This window comes from Meles meles, chromosome 16, assembly GCF_922984935.1.
Source record: "Meles meles chromosome 16, mMelMel3.1 paternal haplotype, whole genome shotgun sequence".
Classification (NCBI taxonomy): Eukaryota; Metazoa; Chordata; class Mammalia; order Carnivora; family Mustelidae; genus Meles; species Meles meles.
Window position 1 is genome coordinate 57,377,366 of NC_060081.1, and position 19,953 is coordinate 57,397,318.

A 19,953-nucleotide genomic window follows, 5' to 3' on the forward strand; every position below is an offset into this window, starting at 1 on the left:
CTAAGAGTGGGGCTTCTCCTTCTGCTGGTGAGGCCGGCTGGACCTGAGAACCCACGCAGCCAAGGACCCGGCAGCCTTCCCGGTCGGCTGTCCTTTCCCTTCCCCTCCCCTCCCCTCAAGATGGCTGACAAAGGCCCAGCAGGGTGGGAGGAAGGAAGGACCGTTCTGAGGGTCCAGAGGGGGTGACTGACTGACTGGCTGGGGCAGGGCAGCGCCCAGGTGGCATTGTGGCTGGAGGTGGGGGTAAGAGAGGAGACTCCGCTGCTGTGTGACTCCAGTGAGGGCGCTTCCCTCTCTGGGCCGCGCACCCAGACCTGTGCGTTCGCGTCCTGCTCAGGGTGGGGGGGCGGGGAAAGGGGTCCCCCGCGGAGTCCCCGCGGGTGTATGTGTGTGTGTCTGTTGGGGGAATGGCGGCGAAGACCCCCATCAGGGCCAGTTAACCGGGTGAGTGATTTAACAGGCGGAGTTGTGGGGGGGACAGGAGGCGGCGCCTGTGGAGGAGGGGCGGAGGGGAGGCTCCGAAGTGATTTCAAATTTCCCTCGTCCTCACCCCTCGTTCCGCCCCCCGCGCCCGGGGCCGGTTCTGAGTGGCTGCGGCGGGGGCGCCCCCGGGTGGGGGCGGGGCGAACGCCTGGCTGGGGTTACAAGGGGCCTCGGCACCGCCCCCTCCCCACCCACTCTCGCTGCCGGGTCCGGCCTGCGCTACCTCCGCGCAGCAGCCGCCCCCCAGCCCCGCGGCCGCTGCCCGCGTGGACGCTCCGAGCGCCCCCCGACGGACGCAACCGGCCCACTGGCAGGCCCGCGAGCGGGCGGCCGCCGCGCCAGGCCGGCAGCGCGGGGGTTAAGTGGCCCAAGTAAACGTAGTTCGGCGATCGGCGCCGGAGATTCGCGAGCCGAGCACCCTGCTCGGCCGTCCGCCGGCCTCCCGCCAGGCTGTCCCGACCCGCGGCTCGACCGCGGAGCGGCGCCCGAGCCAGGTTCTCGGCAGGTGAGCGCCCGGTGGCCCCGGGGAGGCTCGTCAGTCCGGGGGTCCGGGGATTGGTGGGGGAGGGGGCAGCAGGGGGGTCCCGGGACTCCCAGAAGGGACCCTCTTCCTGGGACGTCCGGGGGAGGCGGCTCCCATCCGGGTGGAGACCCGGCAGTGTAGGGGAGGAGCGGACCCCTGGACTACCTGAGGCAAGAAGGAAAAACGGGGGTGGGGGGGTATGTACTTGAAGGGGTGGAAGGGATACTCATGCTGTATTAACAAGACCCCGAGGGGGAGAGGTTCCTCCCCAGGGAGGGAGACGGGGTGGTCTTCTTGGGGTCGAGTCGAGGACATGTCTCTCTGGAGAGAAGTGGAGGGGAGAGGTTTCCCTCATTGGGAGGGGTGTCCTTACCTGGCCTCTGCTTCAGAGCGAGCCTCTTCAGAGGCGGGGGAAAGGGTTCGGCCAGGAAGGTGGGCGTCCGTCCGTTATGACTAGGACTTGTGGGTTTCAGGCGAGCGACCGTCCGCGCCCCGCCCCCCCCCCCCCCCCCCCGCGATAGAATATAACTAATGGATGTGGGTGCGGGCGGGTGAGCCAGGGTGTGTGCCAGAGGGACGGTCTCTCGGAGTCCTCCCTAGATGAGCGAGGCACGGCGGGTCTGCCCTCTTCGCTTGGCGCACCTGGCCGGGGAGGAGCCGAGTTGGGGTGGCGCAGTCTTGCCCTGGTCACGCCGCCTGCGCTGGTCACGCCGCCTGCGCTGGTCACGCCGCCTGCCCTGGGGGCTCACTTTCCATTTTTCCTCTCTTCCGGGATGGAACTGATCCCACTTTACCCACTCCGCAAACTGAGGTTTCAAAAGCTGTAGCGCCGCCTCCCAGAAGAACAACTTCCCACCTCTTGTGATTGTTGGAGGGTAGGTGTTGAGTTCCACTTCTCGGGAGAAAAAGTGGAAACCGAGAAAGACCGGGGTGAATTTAGCAAAAGTTAGCAGCAGGGAGCCGCTCTTGGGCTCAGGCTTTCCTGCTGGGTTCACTCACCTGTGGCGAAGAATGGCAGCGGTCTGGGCCCAGCACCAGGCCTGTGTTTCCACCTCCAGCCTGCCTTTCCCCCTCATCCCCTGTGCTGAGAGGCAGAGCCCTGTGGTTCTTTATCCCCATCTCCTGCAAGCTGAAAGGGTCCATGAAGTAAAGACATTTAAGGACAGAGTAGGAATTTCTGAGCCCTTTCTATTCTGGGTGGCGTGGGTTTGGACTGGTGGTAATTTTGCCCAGGAGCGATTTTCCTTTTGGGGCCCTCAGGTGGAGGGCCCAGGACCCTGAGCTACCCCTGCATTCCTCCCCAACACCTGCTGTGGCTTCTTGAGACCATCCCCCACCCCACATTCGGTTCCAAGGCTGCCATGATTTTTCCAGGGTGGAAATGATGGTACTAATGTTATAGGGCTGGTCTACAGGAATCAGAGAAAGTCTGCCACTGTTAGCATCCTTGTGATAGGTAAGCTGGCTGCCCTCTTGAACGACATGGCATAGGTCTTTTCACATATTTAAATCTGTCACACCAAATCCATTTCCCTCTGTGTTTGATAGTTACTACATCTGTGAAACAGGAATGATCTTACTAATAACCCCCAGGTTGTATAAGAATGAAATGAGTCGATGCATGATTTAACCTCTAACCCTCCGTGTTCCTTAGATGTCTGATGGGTATAAGTAGCCCCTACCACACTGGGTTTGGGTGAGGGTTTGATGGGCTAGTGCTTGGCGTAGCAGGTGATGAATGTTGACATCTGTATTTAACCAGTAGCCCTTTTTTAGGGGAGCCATTATTGAGAACGGGGCCGGGGTGGTGGGGGGGTAAAGGGAGGGACCTCTGTCAGCCCCACCTATCCTGCCTGACTTCTAGGTACTCTATTCCTCTCAGCTATGAAAGCTTTTCCAAATCATTGTCCTCGATTTGGGAGTTGGCAGGAAGGAACGCCTTTGTTCCCTTTTGAAAGGAGCCAGGGTTTCTTTTATGGGTTGGGACCATTTTTACCGCCCCCCCACCCCACCCAAAGCATGAGGCCTACCTTGGAGGTATAATTGCAGAGGTGAGTGAGATCTTTTACCTTACCCCGTTGGGGTGGAGAGGGCCCAGACAAAGGGGTTGGGGGCTGCCTGCATCCTGCTCCTTAAAGCCATAGTCATAGCCACCCCCCTTCAAGGCTAAAAGAGGAGGAGGAGGGTATCTGGGAGCTTCGAGGGGGGGGTGGGAGGGAGGTGGGGGTGGGGGAGGCTGCTTCCCTTCCTTTCCTCCAGCCACGTGGGGCCTGTGACCCAAAGGGGCCTGTCACTTCTCATTGCAGCATTAGGGACCTGCTTCAGATTTGGATTTTGGGTAAGTTCTCCTTTCAGGAAAACTTACCTTAAGATTTCTTTTTGTCTGGGATGCCTGGGTGGCTCAGTTGGTTAAGCATCTGCATTTGGCTCAGATCATGATCCCAGGGTATTGGGATCAAGTCCGACATCGGGCTCCTTGCTCATCAGGGAGCCTGTTTTCAACCTCTGCCTACTTCTTCCCCTGTTTGTGCTCCGACAAATGAATAAATAAAATCTTAAAGAGAAAAAAAAGGGAAAGGATTGGATTCCTTTTGTCTCAGACCAGCCCTCAAGCCAGCTGTCCTACCTTCAGGCTCACACACCTTTTTCGATTTCATCAGACCTAGTCCTTGTTAAATCTCTCTTTTTTTTTAAAGATTTTATTTATTTATTTGACAGAGAGAGACCACAAGTAGATAGAGAAGCAGGCAGAGAGAGAGAGAGAGAGAGGGATCCCAGGATCCTGAGATCATGACCTGAGCCGAAGGCAGCGGCTTAACCCACTGAGCCACCCAGGTGCCCCGTAAATCTCTTAACTCCTCCTGGGTCCTGTACTGTGACAAGTACCACCATCCTCCACCAGCTCTTCATAGGTAGAGGGCTTCAGCTCTGGCCAGAATCATTTAGATTTTGTGTTAGATTTTGTGTGTGTGTGTATGTGTTTCTTAAATTGTGAGCTCAGGTTGATTTTCCAGTTTCTTGGTGGACCAGAGAAGTACAGAATTCCTCATTTCATTTGCAAACCATCCTTTTCCTTGTAAAGTGATGGGCAGATTTGTCTCCTTGGGGAGGCTGACCTTTTCCTTCCGTAGCTGATGGGACCGAGGTGCTGCGCAGTCCACTTGCTACCGCACCTTGGTGGTAGTACTGTTCAGAACACTGCACATCCGCTGGCATCCTGGGGAGGCCATTCCTTCCTCCAGAAGAGAGAAAGCCTACTGCAGGTGTTCACGTGGATCTGTCTTGCTGTGCCTGGAGGAAGTGGCCTGGTGAATGCAGAGGGAGCCTGCACAAGGATCGCGTTTCTGGAGATTGTCCTTCCTGTAGTTAGGGCTAAATGGAATCCAGATCCTTTTACTTTAGTTGTTAGTTCATAAAATAGAGGGGGGCCCTAAGTGCAGTTGACCCTTTAACAATGCCGGGGTTAGGGGCACTGAGCCCCCACCACACCCTTCACTTGAAAATCCAGTTTAACTTGACTCCCCCAAAACTTAACAGCCTACTGTTGACCAGAAACATTACTGATAAGTCTTTTAACACATTTTGTATGTTATGTGTATTCTATAATTTATTCTAAGAATAATACCTAACTTTTAAGTTGTTTTTTTTTTTTAGTATTTTTAGGCTGTGCAGTTCATCTGAGTTTTTTCAAATTGTTGCAAGTCTCCAAAATATTTTTCAATATGTTTACTGAAAAAAAAAATCAACTTAGAAGACACCTGTAATTCAAACCCGTGTTGTTCAGGGGCATCTGTATTATGAAAAGCCTGTTACCCCCTGGGTTATATTATCCGTCTGAAGCAACAAAGGGTCTTGGGCATTAGAATCAAGTCTGGATTCATATACTTACTCACTCCATTTATAAGTCACTGGCTTCATCTCAGTTGCTCTATCTGTACAAGAGACCAACAATGGTTGGCCAATTGCAGGGGATGTTTAAGTCAGTTGAGTTGCTATAGATTAAAAAATTCAGTAAATGTTGTATGTTATGGGGACCCCTGGCTGGCTTAGTTGGAAGAACACGTGACTGATTTGGTCTCTAGTTGTGAGTTCAAGCCCCACATTGGGTAGAGAGATTACTTGGGGGGGAAAAAAACCCTGCACATTTGTAGTAAACACCCACATACTGGGAAGTGGTTATTTACTTCTTGAGGGAAACATTCTAGTTATCCAAGTTAGTGTTCCTGAGTTTTTTCCAGGGAATAAGTAATGAGGGTGGCCTGTCTAGGAAATTGAAATATTTCAGAAAATGACATTCAAGGAATGAGACAAGTGAAAATTTACCATCTTCCAGTGCCAAGAAGAAACTAGTCATCTGTAATTTCACAATCCCAAGGTAATCAGTGTTTCGCTTTCATTTTGGGGCCCGTGCATTTGCATGTAGACAGGACCGGGAGGCCTTTAATAAGATAAGGGACCGGAACCCAAGGAGAGGACAGTGGCAAGGAAGGGTGGCTCTGTGAGATTCTTAGCACCATCATCACCACTGGGCCTGCCTTGCCGAGCAGCTGGAGGACAGCACGGGAAGAGATTCTCTGGAATCTGCCACCATTGGTTTCTGCTATTTTTTCACCAGCTTTCCCAATGAAAGTTGCCTCTCCCTTCCCCTTCAGAGATTTTCACTCATTAAAACCTTGCAATCTATGGGCTTTGACTTAGTGCAAACCCCTGCCTGCCCTCTTGACCTTCTGTCTCTGCTCTAGTTTCGTGTCTCAGGATCAAACTAATTTTCTAGAAAATTGTCTTTTATTTAATTTTTAAAAGATTTTATTTGAGAGAGAGAGAGAGCACAAGTGGGGAGGTGTGGGGAGCAGAGGCAGAGGGTATGGGAGAGGGACAAGCAGACACCTCTCTGACTGCAGATGCTGACTGGGCCTTGATCCTGTGACCCTGAGATCATGACCTGAGCTAGGAGATCCACTGAGCTACCCAGGTGCCCCGAAAATTGTCCCACTGAGCTGGGAGCCTGATGTGGAAATTCTGGTATCAACGGCCTGAGCCAAAGGCAGAGGTTAACCAAGTGTTAACTGGGCATCCCTCCCTGTTTTATTTTTTATTTTTTTAAAATTTTTTAATTCTTAAAAAGATTTTATTTATTTTATAGAGATCACAAGTAGGCAGAGAGGCAGGCAGAGAGAGGGAGAAGCAGGCTCCCTGCTGAGCAGAGAGCCCAATGCGGGGCTTGATCCCAGGACCCTGGGACCATGACCTGAGGTGAAGGCAGAGGCTTTAACCCGCTGAGCCACCCAGGCTCCCTATCCTCCCTTTCTTAAAATTAAAAGATAATTTGAGGGTGCTTGGGTGGCTCAGTCCTTTCAGCGTCTGCCTTTGGCTTAGGTCATGATCCCAGAGATGCAGCCCCATGGGAGCTCCCTGCTCAGCGGGGAGCCTGCTTATGCCTACTCCCCCACCCACAATTTAAGCTCTCTCAAATAAATAAAATCTTTAAAACATTTTAGAGCATATATGAGCAAGGGGAGAGGGAGGGAGAGAATCTTGAAGCAGCCTCCCCCATGGAGCAGGGAACCCGACGCAGGTCTGGATCCCAGGATGCTCAGATCATGACCTGAGCCAAAATCAAGATTCATCTGACTGCAGGTGCCCCTTTTGTCTTTTCCATTTTGAAGAGCTCTTGTCCCAGAAATTCCCTTTGCAGTGGTGTACTCATCTTGGTTTTTTTTTTTTTTTTTGACCTTTGATCTCCCTGATGATATTTCTGAAGTTTAGTTTTCTGTCCCATTTTTGAGTATTTTTTTTTTACTGTTTTAGTTTCTAATATTTAAGTTTTGAACTTGATCTTCATGATTGAGAAAGACCAGAATTGTCTGAGATTTGAATTGGGGCATTGCTTTGTGGGACAGTGGCTTGGATTTACCTTTGGGCCTCCCAAAATGTGAAGGGTGTTCTCTGTTGTTGGGTCTGTCTTCTTCCCCAGAGCAGAGGGATTTTCCAGTGCTGTACCTGGGAGGTGGAGGCTGGCTTCAGTGAAGGGGGACTGGGCAGTTCTCAGGCAGGTATCCTCTGTCTCAGTCTTAACTGGAGGAGAGGCCGTGGCCTCTAGAACAGACTGACCTGTTCTTCCCCTCCGTCCTGCAGCCCCACCTTCTGAGTTTAATCGGGTCTCTCTTTTTTTTTTTTTTTAACATTTTTTTTTTTAATTGGACAGATCACAAGTAGCAGAGAGGCAGGCAGAGAGAGGGCGAAGCAGGCTCCCTGCTGAACAGAGAGCTGTATGCAGGGATGGATCCCAGGACCCTGATCCGAAGGCAGAGGTTTTAACCCACTGAGCCACCCAGGCGCCCCTCTTTAAGCAGCAGTTGTTGCTGATGAAAGTGGACATGTTTGGGCCACAGCTGGAGCTGGAAGCCTGGCTTCCAGGCTTCCAGTTCCAGCTGGAACCCAGGTTTCCAGCTCCTGGAGAAGGGATGATGGCTTCTTGGTGTTTTCAGCAGTTAGCATAGTACTGATGCCCTGGCTTCCTAGCTCTGTGAATGTGTGCTCTGTGGCTTGATTAAGGTATTGGTCTGCCTGAGTCCTGTGCCTGCAGCTCTGGAAGCTGGACCAGACATTAAAGGGCAAGCTGCAGAAGGAAGCCGCCTCCCCCGGGCTGTGGTGAGAAACGGAGTGTTAACTAGGCTCGATGCCTGAATGGCCAGGTGCCGTGGCAGGTTTTCTGGCTTACGTGGGAGGCAGCGTGCCACAACTGGATGATAGGGTTTGGAAGATTCTGAGCAAATGCGCACATTTTTGTGGGCACACATGGGCAAAATTTTGTCCTATTGAGCTTTTGGCAAAAGGGTCTCTATAGTGGGAGAAAGAGCAGTGTAGGTTTTGGAGTGAACCAACCTTGTTTCGTCTAACAACTAGCCTTTTCCTTACCATCCTCCTAAGCCAGCTGGAAGCTCCATGAGCCCGGGTTGTCTGGCCTTTGTCGCCCGGGATTCTCAGTGCTGAGCATGGCTCCTCAATCCTAGCAGGAACGGCTATCTGTTGCATGGGGAAGAGTGGCCTTTCCCTGGGGCACCTGGGTGGCCCAGTTGGTTAAGCGACTGCCTTTGGCTCAGGTCTTGGTCCTGGTGTCCGGGGATGGAGTCCGCAACAGCCTCACTGCTCAGTAGGGAGTCTGCTTCTCCTTCTGACCCTCTCCCTTCTCATGCTCTCACTCACTCACTCAAAGTAAATAAAATCTTAAAAGCAAAACAAAGTAAAACAAAAAGTGGCCTTTCCCAGTGTCTGGATCTGTCCTAGGATGTTATGTGTTAAGCTATAAGCAGAATACAGAGTGATTGCTCAGTATTAAATATGATTATCACCATTCTCTAAGGCCATACAGCTAAGCAAGGAGTAGAATGTGGATTGATGTTAAATTTCTTCGGGAAATTTGTCCCCACCTGGCTTGGACCCACAGAAGTGGCAGGATTGCACCGCTGTGCTGCTGGGTTAAGACCCTCCAGAGGACCTCCTTGTGCCCACTACTCTGTCTGCAGACCTGCTTCATTCATCATCGGGTTGAGATGGGCAGACCCAAACCCATACCAGGTACTTAGAGCTGGCTTTTAAAGAAGTGGCTTCTGTGAGATAATGGGCTTTTTTCAAAAGCTAGTTTTACTGTGTATTTCCTTTATTTTATAAATCTCACGTTTATTTTATGAATTAATTTTTTTAAGGTTCTTTATTTATTGGAGGGAGAGAAGCAGGCTCCCTGCTGAGGAGGGAGATGGACTTAGGGCTCAGTCCCTGGGATCATGACCTGATCTGAAGGCAGATGCTTAACCAGCTGAGCCAACCAGGTGCCCCAGTTTCTTGTGATGAGGACTTTGAGATCTGATGTCCACAGCTTCCAAATACACAATGCTTTAGTCACTGTGCTGTACATTGTCTCCCTAGGACTTGTATAACGGGGAGTTTGTACCTTTTGACCATCTTCACCCATCTCTCCTAACTTGCTATCCCATAGTTTTTTTTTTTTTTTTGTATTGTGAAAATTTTGTCTGTCTTTATTTTATTTCATTTTTAGATTTTGTTTGTTTGACAGATCACAAATAGGCAGAGAGGCAGGCAGAGAGAGGAGGAAGCGCAGGCTCCCTGCTGAGTAGTGAGCCCTATGCTGGCCTCTATCCCAGGATCCTGGGATCATGACGTGAGCAGAAGGCAGAGGCTTTAACCCACTGAGCCACCCAGGTTCCCTTGTCTTTCTTTTTAATCGCTGCACCCAACGTGGGGCTCAAACTCAGCAACCCTGAGATCAAGACCTGTGTGTTTTGCCTGAGCCAGCCAGGTGCCTCTGCTCCAATTTTGTCTTTTAAAATACATACAAGGGGGCGCTTGGGTGGCTCAGGTCATGAACTCAGGATCCTGGGATCGAGTCCCACAACGGGCTCTCTGCTCAGCAGGGAGCCTGCTTCTTCCTCTCTCTCTGCCTCTCTGCCTACTTGTGATCTCTATCTGTCAAATAAATAAAAGAAAATCATAAAAAATCTTTAAAAAAATACATACAAGGACTTACTGATTATGAGAGGGTGATACAAGTCCTTCTGTGTTGAATCAATTAGAAGTGTGTAAATTTATTTGCATGGAGAGTTAGGCTCCCTGGAAAAATCTGGGGCCAGAAGAAGGAAATAGAAAATGAGATGTGCCAACTAAGGGATTTTTAAAGTTTTTATTAGCTTTGTTTCTACATTTATTTGTTTTTATTTTTTAAAAGATTATTTATTTGACAGCGAGAGAAATCACAAGTAGGCAGAGAGGCAGGCGGAGAGAAAGGGGGAAGCAGGCTCCCTGCTGAGCAGAGAGCCCGATGCGGGGACTCAATCCCAGGACCCTCGGATCATGACCTGAGCCGAAAGCAGAGGTTTAACCCACTGAGCCACCCAGGCGCCCCCCAACTAAGGGATTTTCCAAGACATCTAAGGAGATTGAGGAAACTTCAGGTTAGCAAGCCTGCCTGCCACATAGGAGTGCTGCAATGATTAAAAGGGAAGGCAAGGGATAATACCAAAAAGAATAGTAAGCCCAGAAACATTCTACATTCATATGGGAACTTCTTAAAGGAAATGGAGTTGGGACATATGTGTCACTACAGGTGCTTGGGTTAATTTTTTCTTTTCTTTTTTTTTTTAAGGATTGATTGGTTTATTTGAGAGAGTGTGCACCCCAGTGAGAGCTAGAGCTCAGGAGCAGGGGGAGGAGCAGAGGAAGAGGGAGAAGCAGACACCTCATGGAGCAGGGTCAGGAGCAGGGGCCCTGACCCCTGGGGAAACAGACAGATGCTTGACTGACAGCCCACCCAGGGGCCCCATGTGTTTGACTATCTTCATAGGGAAAAAAATGAGATGCCTACCTCCTACCATACATAAGTAACTTTATTTAAAAAAATTCTTTTTTAAAGATTTATTCATTTATTAGAGCATGAGCAGGGTGAGGGGCAGAGGTAGACTGAGTGAGGAGCCTTATGCCGGACTTGATCTCAGGACCCTGGGCTTAACGGACTGAGCCACTCAGGCGCCACTATAAGTAACTTCAGAGTGACAGAACTTGAATGGTTGTTTTCAAAGGAAGAAATGTTTCTAGGACAGCATCTGACTGTAAAAGTAACACAGGCATGTGGTAGTTCACTCATAAGCTACCCTCCCGAAAGCCCTGACTTTTAACAGTTCCGGAAAGAAACGCTGGGGGAACATGGCTTAATGCATATGTTAACATTAACAACTGAGATTGTGTTATTGTCCAGACTTCACTTGGCACAGCTTCATCTCCTAGTTGAAGTACCTCGTCCCACTGTTGGTACCTCGTCCCACTGTCACTCACTAGCAGCACGGTACAGCTGCCTGGGATTTAGCCGGTTGCCTTTGCTGGTGCTGTGTTTGCAGATTTTGCCATGACAGACAGGACTGCAGTGACCATCCTTGCACATAGCTCTTGGTGAGAGCTTTGGGCTGGGTCGATGGCTAGCAGTAGAAGCCTATGTGACAGGATGTGGACATGTGGCATTTTGGATCATATTGGCGGTTTCCATCTTTAAAGGCTGCATCTCTGTCCCCACTGCCTCTGGGTGCAGACAGTTGAGATTTATAAGGCATTGGCTGTGACAACAGGAGTAGCCTACTGGGAGGGGCAGCACCAAGGCGGGGACTTTACAGAATACTGGTCTTGTCTTCCCTTACCCGCTAAGGGAGAGGGGACAGGGCTCTCTGGCTTCAGCTTTCTAAGGGACACGGGGGTGGGTATGGCATCTCTCTGAATCCCCAGCTCCTTATGCTGCCCCACCCATCATTGTCTGAGTCAGCGGTGGTTTCCTCTGCACATTTGCACACCATTCCAAGTTTCCCGAAGAACCATAGGGGAAGGGGGCTGAGTGCATTGGTTTATAGGGCAAAAAGCTTGATTGTAAACTCCCATTTAAGTTGCTGTGTCTTGTCAGATCTTTAATGTATATTCCTAGTTTTTTCTGTTAAGATTTTATTTTTCAGGAATCTGTGCCTAAAGTGGGGCTCAACCCTGAGATCAAGAGTTGAAACTGAGCCAGCCAGGCACCCCGGTTCTTCTTTTTTCTGTGAATTAGCTAAAGGGTGATTTAATCCAATCCACTTTTGAACGTGTAGGTGTTCTGTTAGCATATTGGTAATAAGAGCGATGCTGTAAGGAACAGGTTCTTATGGCTAGTATTTTATGCTTGTCTGAGTTGACCCCTGAGTGGATCAGTTGCTTTGGTAATTCTGATCGTTATACCAAAGCCCAGTTTTTTTACTGTACAGCGACAGTGGTGCAAGCAGCCATGGCCTGGAGGCACTGAGCAATCCACATTCCCTTTTGAATCACCCACGATGAAGGGATGCCTCCCTTGGTGAGGCAGAGCTGGGAAGTCTGGCAAGATGGCACACGAAAATGTGGACGCCCCAGCTTCTCAGGGTTTTGTCCTCTCTTAGGGAATTCCTAGCGCCAGCCACCCAGGGAATTAGGGGTCATTTCATTTTACAAATGGTTAATTAAGACTGAGGTTTGAGAAAGACACTGAGGGCATTTTCATTCCAGCTTGCCTGTAAATCTGGCTATTTCCGGAATTGAGCAAAAATTCCTAAAGAGGAAGCAAAGGCCCCGAACTCTGGGAACCTGTGCCCTGCCACCAGTTATCTCCAGCCCCCTTACCTTTTGTATTTACTCTTTCTACTTCCTGGGTACCCTTCTCTCTCTCTTTACCTGGGTGAGGTGTCCCTCCCCAGGCTTCACTATAATAATTGTACTTAGCATATTAGTTTTGAAATGTCTTTAAGGTCTGGCTCATGGGTTAGGCTTAAATCTCCATGACTTAGTTGCTCTGCAAGCCTGGGCAAGGAGCTGCCCATTTGCTTCCTCTCAGGCTTCACTTTTCTTACCTGCAAATTGGGGAATCCTGAGAGTAAGCTCCAGCTTTGCATGCGATGCATAGTAATTGCTCCATCACAACTATTTCAGAATCTTGGACAATGGAACAGACCTGAGTGGTTGGGGTAGGGAGGATTCAGTAGACTAGGTGTCCCTCCCACAGGCTGTAGAGAAGGATGTTTTTGTTTTTTATTTTTTTAAGTTTTTATTTATTTGGCAGACACAGCAAGAGAGGGAACACAAGCTGGGGGAGTGGTAGAGGGAGAAACAGGTTTCCTGCTGAGCAAGGAGCCTGATGTGGGGCTCGAACCTGGGACCCTGGAGTCATGACCTGAGCCACCCAGGTGCCCCTAGAAGGACTTTTTTAAATAGGGGAGGTGGGAATATCTTTCAGCCTCTTGTTCTACTGCACTAAACTTCTAAGCCCTGGGGGACTCAGAGGGCTGGGATGACCATGTGGCCCCCTTTACTCCCTTCCCCATCATGCCAACCATTCCCCCTTCCTGTATTGTGCATTTAATTAATGCAATTACCATTTACAAGGTGCTGCTGGTTCCCGCCTGGAGGAAATGAATGACATCACTTCTCAGCTTTATAGCTGCATTGGGGTAAGGGGGTTGAGTCCCTGGGCCTCCTCCCTGAGTCTAATTGGGGGTGCCACCCATCCTTCTGTCTGCCACATTGCATTTGGACACGTCTGACTTGGTTCAGTTGGGACACAGGCACCCTGCACTAATGAGGCAGTGCCTTGCAAGGAGAACCTCGGGGGTGAGCCCACCCCACACTGCTGCCCGCCCCTAAATCCTGTGCTCGACCCTAGCCTCTGGGAAAGGGCCAGAGTTCACCTCGCATCACGAGGTTTAGACTATCACCTCTGGGGAAGGTAAACACTCAGCTGTTAGGTACTGTCCCTCAGTCCTGAAGTTCTTGTAGCCCCTGGGATGGGTGATGCATTGCTTTTAACTAGAAATCTCGGCTGCCTTGTCTTGGGCACAGCAGTTACACCACGTGCCCTGGACTGCCTAGGCATGAGTCTTGGCACTGCCACCCTGTTGGGCGGCTTCATTAATTCATCTGAGCCTGTTGAAAGCAGGTTGATAACAGGACCTGCTTCAGGAGCAGGTGGGGGTTAAGAGTGGTTTGTACTGTGTGGAGTGAATGGTAGGGACCCGGGAACTATTAATGGCCATGGGTTGGGGAGGCACAGTTGTTAAGCTAGTACAGGGATGACCACTATGGAAAAATCCCTCAGGGAGGTAACCCAGGCTGCTTACCCTCCAGCGCTGGAATGATCACACTAGATAAAGCAGTTGGCGTGTCTTGGGGGCTGTGTTATCCAGGAAGTGGTGGGAAGAGGTGAGGGTGATTGCTATCCACCATCACATATGGATTTCTGGTGCTAATTTTCCTCCTGTTGCCAGGGGCATGTAAATTGGTGTGTTCTTAACTTTTTTGGGACTTGAACACTTGAGGAAGCCACATTGGTCCAGTGTGTATTGTGCCGCTCAGTTACTCTGTGCCTCCGTTTGTGCATCTGTAAAATGGGGACCACATGTTCTTCATTTCAAGATAAGTGAGTTAATACAGGTAAAGCACAGAAGTGTTGTATATAGAGTAGTAAACACTGAAAAAAATTACTGTATCTTTAGGCAAGAGGGTTTGTGTAACTATGTGGTTATTAATTTTGGAGCAGAAGTGTATTGGAAGAAGCCTTCCTGACTTTGACCATGTGGCTTTGAAGTCTGAGTAACAAGGGGGTTTGTGGCTAGGATGGGGAGGGCTTCCAGGCCATGAGGAGGGCAGCAGTAGCCCATGCATGGAGGCGGCTTTATTCATCCTCTGTGTAGAGTGTGGTCTGGGTAGAAGGGTCAGGGCGGGAGAGGAACTGCACTGGGTACCCTTCAGTGGGCACAGGCTCCAGACACAGGTGTGTGTTGCAGGAGGCCAAAAGGGAAGCTACTGTATGTGTAAACCCCAGGGGATGAAGGCTACAGAGAAGGAATTTGTGTGAACTCGGCACGATCATATTATGCAATTGGAAGGTGGTTATTTTTGCTGCCCAGGTAGCCCAGGACACTTAGAGTTGGCTGGTTTCCTTGCCTGAACCTTCCTCCAGTGCCCATGGGTGCAGTTCCTAGAGGTAGGAGATTTTTCGTGAATGTCGACGTCTGGCTTTGGGAAGGAGCTCTGCTCACGGGTCTCTGTCTGGTAGACCGTGGAGGGGTTGGCACTGCTGAGGCCCTGGGGTAAGGCCTGAGGTAGTTAATCATTGTCCACTCTGGGCTGCAGGCTCCTCCTGGGACTGTCTAGGAGGGAGGCTCCTGACTGACACAGTTAAGGGCTGTCTGAGAGAATCCTGGGCCCTGGAGGAGTGGGAAGTAATGGCCCTCCATTTCAGCCCCTGATCTGCTTGCTACCAGCTCCTGAGGAGAAACCCTGGCTTGCCCGTTCCTCCCCTAAGCTTCTGGGGACCCCCACCCTCCCACCCTGTGTTAGGCCACCCAGGTTACTTAGTTCACTGATTTGCCCTGGGGCAGGACACTGGGAATTAATTATTACTTTGAACCACACTCAAGCAGTTTTCCTGGGATTTTGGCTGCTTCACCTCACAGGATCTGGCCATAGGTCAGCCAGCGTGTTCTTCCGGGTCAGGGCTTGCCAGTGAAAAGGGCTGAGAAGCAGCCGCTTTCCTCTTTTCCCTGGGGGTTGGTGAGATTCCTTAACATGTATTGAGAGAAAACAGACCAGGAAGTGTGACCCTGCACACCCTGGGCCATGTGGGGGTGAAGACCACACTGTGCTATGGATAAGAATGCATTTAGAACCAGCAAAGTGCTCTTTTAACTTGTATATAATCACACAGGGATCTTTTGGAAATGTTGGTGTTGACATAGGTATAGGGCCATGCCTGAGATTTTGTAGCTCTTACCATCTCCCAGGCTGGTCCCTGGGTCTTCTGGGAAATAGGGCACCAGGCCTGGGTGAGGGACAGGTGCAGAGGATGGAATTGGGACCCCAGGTGACATCACATATCCACTTGGGGGCGCAGCAGTGCAATTCAGACAGAGCCCCACATCGCCCCCTGGTGGACGTGGTGCCATATCACCACGGCAGTCTGCAACCCTGTGGCCTTGACGATTCTTCTAGAAGGTACCCTGGGACGCTAGTGCGGGTCATCTGTTACCGTGTGGTGAGTCCCCAAGATGGGGCATAGGGCTGGGAGTGCTCAGTGCTGATAAGCAGCTCTTCACTGGGAAAGCTTTTTTCCCGGAACAGTAGGGTGTGGTGCCAGGTAGCTCTGGAGCAGTTTGGGGGAAACTAAGGGATGAGAATCTGGGGGCCTTACCCTGTACCTACTCCATTTTTACCTTTGCCTCACCTCTTGGATGTGATTCTTGACCTGGGAGACTAACCTGGTATGTGTGTCAGTTTTCTTTTTCTATAAAATGCGCCTATGATCACATTTTTGAGGAGGAGTAAATGAAAAGTGTGGGTTCTTGCAGCCAACATATGTTGCAGGCCAGGTCAAAGGTCACGGGGCCCTTGAACCCATCAGTGAAGACCTGGCCTGACCTGGTGGTCTTAGCCAAATAGCCCAGAGATGATACAGTTACCAGGAGGGGCAGCAGTGGGGAGACAGCCCAGAGGTGGGGCGAGGCTGGAGCAGGTAGGGAGCATTCCCCTTGTTAACTGCCCCAGTCTTTGCCTGTGTTCCTCCATCCTTTCCCTTCTTGGGAACTTGGGACTCTGAGCCCCAGCTGGTGAGGGAGGAGGGGAGTGAGCGACAGGCCAGCAGACCAATGGGCCCCTGAGGTTGGGGTGGGGCGGGGCTTGTGCTGCCATGGAGAGGAGAGAAGCTGTTCTGTGGGGGAGGAGGGGGCGGGTGGGAAGAGGACCTGGAGATTGAGGGGAAAGGAGAGAGCAAACAAAGGGGTCAGGAGGGAAAATAATGCACTGGCTTCCTGAGGCCCTGCGGAGGCTGGGCAGGGAGAGGGGGCCGGGGGTAAAGGGGACCAAGGCTGGCGGCAGGCAGGCAGGGGCAGGCGGGTCCTAAATGGCATTGTTTGAAGTGGCCGGCTAATTGCACAGAACAGCCTAAGCCTCAGACCACAGCCCAGCCCCCTCCTCTGTCCTGGGTGCTGGTATCTGAGCCTTCGGGCCGCCTGGCCACATGGAACCACGTCCTGAGCCTCCGAGTTTGGTGAGGGGGGCAGGTTCTGGGGGGCAGTCTGGGTGGGGTCTTTGGGCAGGAGTATCACCCGGAGAATATGTCAAGGGGCCTCTGTTGGCCTGAAGACATAGGGAGGTTTGGGGTGTGCTGCCCCCTTGTGCCCTTGCTTCCCTGCTACCCTGCCCATTCTGGCCCTCCTGCAGGAAACAATGAAGGGAGACACCAGACAACTCAACAGAGAGGAGGACGCCAGCGGGAGGGAAGACTCCATCATCACTAATGGGGGCTGCAGCGACCAGTCTTCTGACTCCAAGGATGCGCCCTCACCCCCCATCCTGGAGGCTATCAGCACCCCGGAGATCAGAGGTGGCCGGGCCAGTGGGGAGGAGGGGTGTGGGACAGGCACTGCAGAGAGCAGCTGGGACGTGAGCCTCCGAGTGGGCTTAGGGCAGGTTGTGGGGAGAGGGTCTTGTCTCTGATAGGCTCCACCACCTCCTGGGGAAGGAAGCCCACTTCTCATCCCTGCCCTTGGGCCCTTCCCCGTCCCCCCCACCCCTACTTCAGCTGGGTCACTGGGGAGGTAACTCCAAAGTGATGATGAACCCCGTCTTTCCCAGCCATGGCTGGGGTGCTTGCAGCATAGGCTGGGATCTTTGGCCCTTTTGCAGTGGGACCCTTCTCCCCTGTAGCTGGGATTGTGATTATGTGGGAAGATGACACTCTAGTGGGGAGGGTCTGAGACTTGCTTCCTTTCCCTTCCTTCCCTTACCCACCCCTCCCCTGCACAGTTCTGGATCACATCACCTGGGGTCCTCCCTACTGAGATTTTCTGACCCAGCTGATTCGGAAAACCCTGTATTGTCCCATCCTGCTGTTGAAATCCCCCGGAGCTGTGCTGTCCAATAGAACTTCTGTGTGAGGGTGAAAGTGTTCTGTTTTCTGCATTGTTCGCTATAATAGCCACTAACCACATGTGAGCACTTGAAATGTGACTGATACGCCAGGCATTCGATTGTTCATTAATTGTAGTTTGGTGGCCACAGTTCTGGAAGGAATTTGATGCCTTCCCTCACGAGTACCTCCAGTATTGTTTTCAGTCATATTATGTGCCTGGCTCTGTGCCCTGTTGCTTTATGAATACATTTGACGGTCCACAGATCCTGAGGGGCTAGGGGTTAACCCCCGAGGATGCCAGTGGGTTTAAGAGAGGAGACGCCAGTGACAGCACAGCAGGTCAGCAAGGGAAGACGCGGCTGCTCCCCAGCTAGGGAGCCTGTCCCTTCCTCCAAACGGACTCTGGTTCTTTATTCCAGGTCGCAGATCAAGCTCCCGGCTGTCAAAGAGAGAGGTCTCCAGTCTGCTAAGTTACACTCAGGTATACGCTCTACTGTTCTTTCTCCAGGGTTCCAGGGGAATTCCTTGAGCTTGCATTAAATGGGAACTTGGAGGCTCCTCCAAACTTGAACCCAATATATTTGTTAAATGATGAATTTCCAACACTCCTAAGCACACAGAGGCCTTCGAACAACCTCATGAATGATGGCAATTTTTGTTAAGTGCCAAGTCTTTATTAAAATCATAAACATTTATTTTACTAAATTACAAATTTTTTTCAATAAGTGCTTATTGAGCATATTTTTGGAAATAATCTTTTTCTCAATGGATGATTAGTTACATTGATAAATTTCTTTTTTTTTTTTTTTTAAAGATTTTATTTATTTATTTGACAGAGAGATCACAAGTAGGCAGAGAGGCGAGTAGAGAGAGTGAGAGGGAAGCAGGCTCCCTGCCGAGCAGAGAGCCCGATGCGGGACTCGATCCCAGGACCCTGAGATCATGACCTGAGCCGAAGGCAGTGGCCTAAACCACTGAGCCACCCAGGCGCCCCACATTGATAAATTTCTAATGTAGTAAACCATTCTTTCCTGGAGTGAGCCCAACTTGGTTGTGGTGTTTGGTTTATTTTTCTAAAGATTTTACTTACTTATTTGAGAGAGAGACACAGAGAGCATGAGGGGGAGAAGGTCAGAGAGAGAAACTCCCCATGGAGCAGGGAGCCCTGTACGGGACTCCATCCCAGGACTCTGGGATCATGACCTGAGCTGAAGGTAGTCACTTAAACCACTGAGCCACCCAGGCTCCCGGTTATGGTGTGTTTTGAATTTGATTTACTTTAGCATTTCATGAATAAAATGGGTGTATGATTTTATCAGAATGGTTTTGGTAATCAGGGTTATGTGGCCTCATGGGAAGTTGTTTTTTTTTTTTTTTTTTCCCAAGATGGAAAGAACTTGCTGGGCTTGTTGTAGGGGATTTTAAACAGTCCTTGCAAGATCTTTGAATACTTGCCGCAAAGCTTCTGGTGCTGAGTTTTTTTCCAAGTTGGGGTTTTTCATAATGTTTTTAAAGATTTCATTTACTTGACAGAGATGGTGAGAGAGGGTATACAAGCACGGGGGAGTGGGAGAGAGAGAAGCAGGCTTCCCGCCAAGCAGGGATCCTGGCGGACTTGATCCCAGGACCCTGGGACTGTGACTTGAGCCAAAGGCAGAGGCTTAATGACTGAGCCACCCAGGTACCCCATCATCATGTTTTTTTATTCCTGACATCATTTCTGCCTCCTGTGTTCTTATTAATCATAGTAGAGTTTTTTCACGTGGGTTACTGGTTCTTTTTTTTGAAGAACCAGTGTCACGCGCTGGGGACAAATTTACAGACAAATAAAAATTCACATTTGCACAGCTTCTGTTTTGCTGGAGAGCAACCAGTGGGGACACAGATGGTTAGAGGAAGAGCTGTGGATATTTGGGACCATGTGGTCCAGACAACCATCTGAGTTCGGGTGGACTGTTAACCAGTAGTGGGAATGGAACCTCCTGTCTGAGCATTTCCTCTGAGCCTGGCCTTGGGCAAGGCTTTCATCCTTCCATTCCCATTATCACTCTGTTGTGCTACAAGGGAATTACTGTTAGAGTTTTAAAGAGGAATGGACTCAGTCAAGGCCACAAGATTGGCGTGTGAAAAATCCAGTTCTTAACTCGGGATCTGGGCCTGGGGCTACTCACAAGCTGTCCAGTTTCCGTGCCCGGGTTTTGGGTTTTGCTCTAGGGATGGGACGCACACTAGGGGTTCTTCGTGACTTGACAGAATTGGTGCCCTTTCTTCCTGGTCGTGGTATCAAGAAACATCTTTCTTGAACCTTCCGATCTTGCAGACACTCAGTTGTGCAGGCTGATCAACTCTCCCAGTGGGGCGCAGCCGAATCCATCTCCCGAGGGGGTGGGTGGTGGTAACGGACAGGAGTCCTGATGACGCATATTGCTTTCATTCCCTATCTTGGGATTTCACTTTTTTGGGATTTTATTTTTCTGTCATG

At 50.6% G+C, this 19,953-nt stretch overlaps 1 protein-coding gene across 5 annotated transcripts in view; it reads left to right on the plus strand.

The window, feature by feature from the left end:
• Window positions 1-783: 783 nt before the first annotated feature.
• DNMT3B (DNA methyltransferase 3 beta) overlaps window positions 784-19,953 on the plus strand; it is a 41,166-nt gene continuing 21,996 nt past the window's right edge. For all 5 annotated transcript variants that reach the window (XM_045981783.1, XM_045981785.1, XM_045981784.1 and 2 more), the window contains exons 1-3: window positions 784-988; window positions 16,781-16,943; window positions 17,891-17,952. In XM_045981783.1, the coding sequence (XP_045837739.1) occupies window positions 16,787-16,943; window positions 17,891-17,952 (219 nt within the window). In that variant the 5' untranslated portion in view covers window positions 784-988; window positions 16,781-16,786. The remainder of the gene's footprint in view (window positions 989-16,780; window positions 16,944-17,890; window positions 17,953-19,953) is intronic.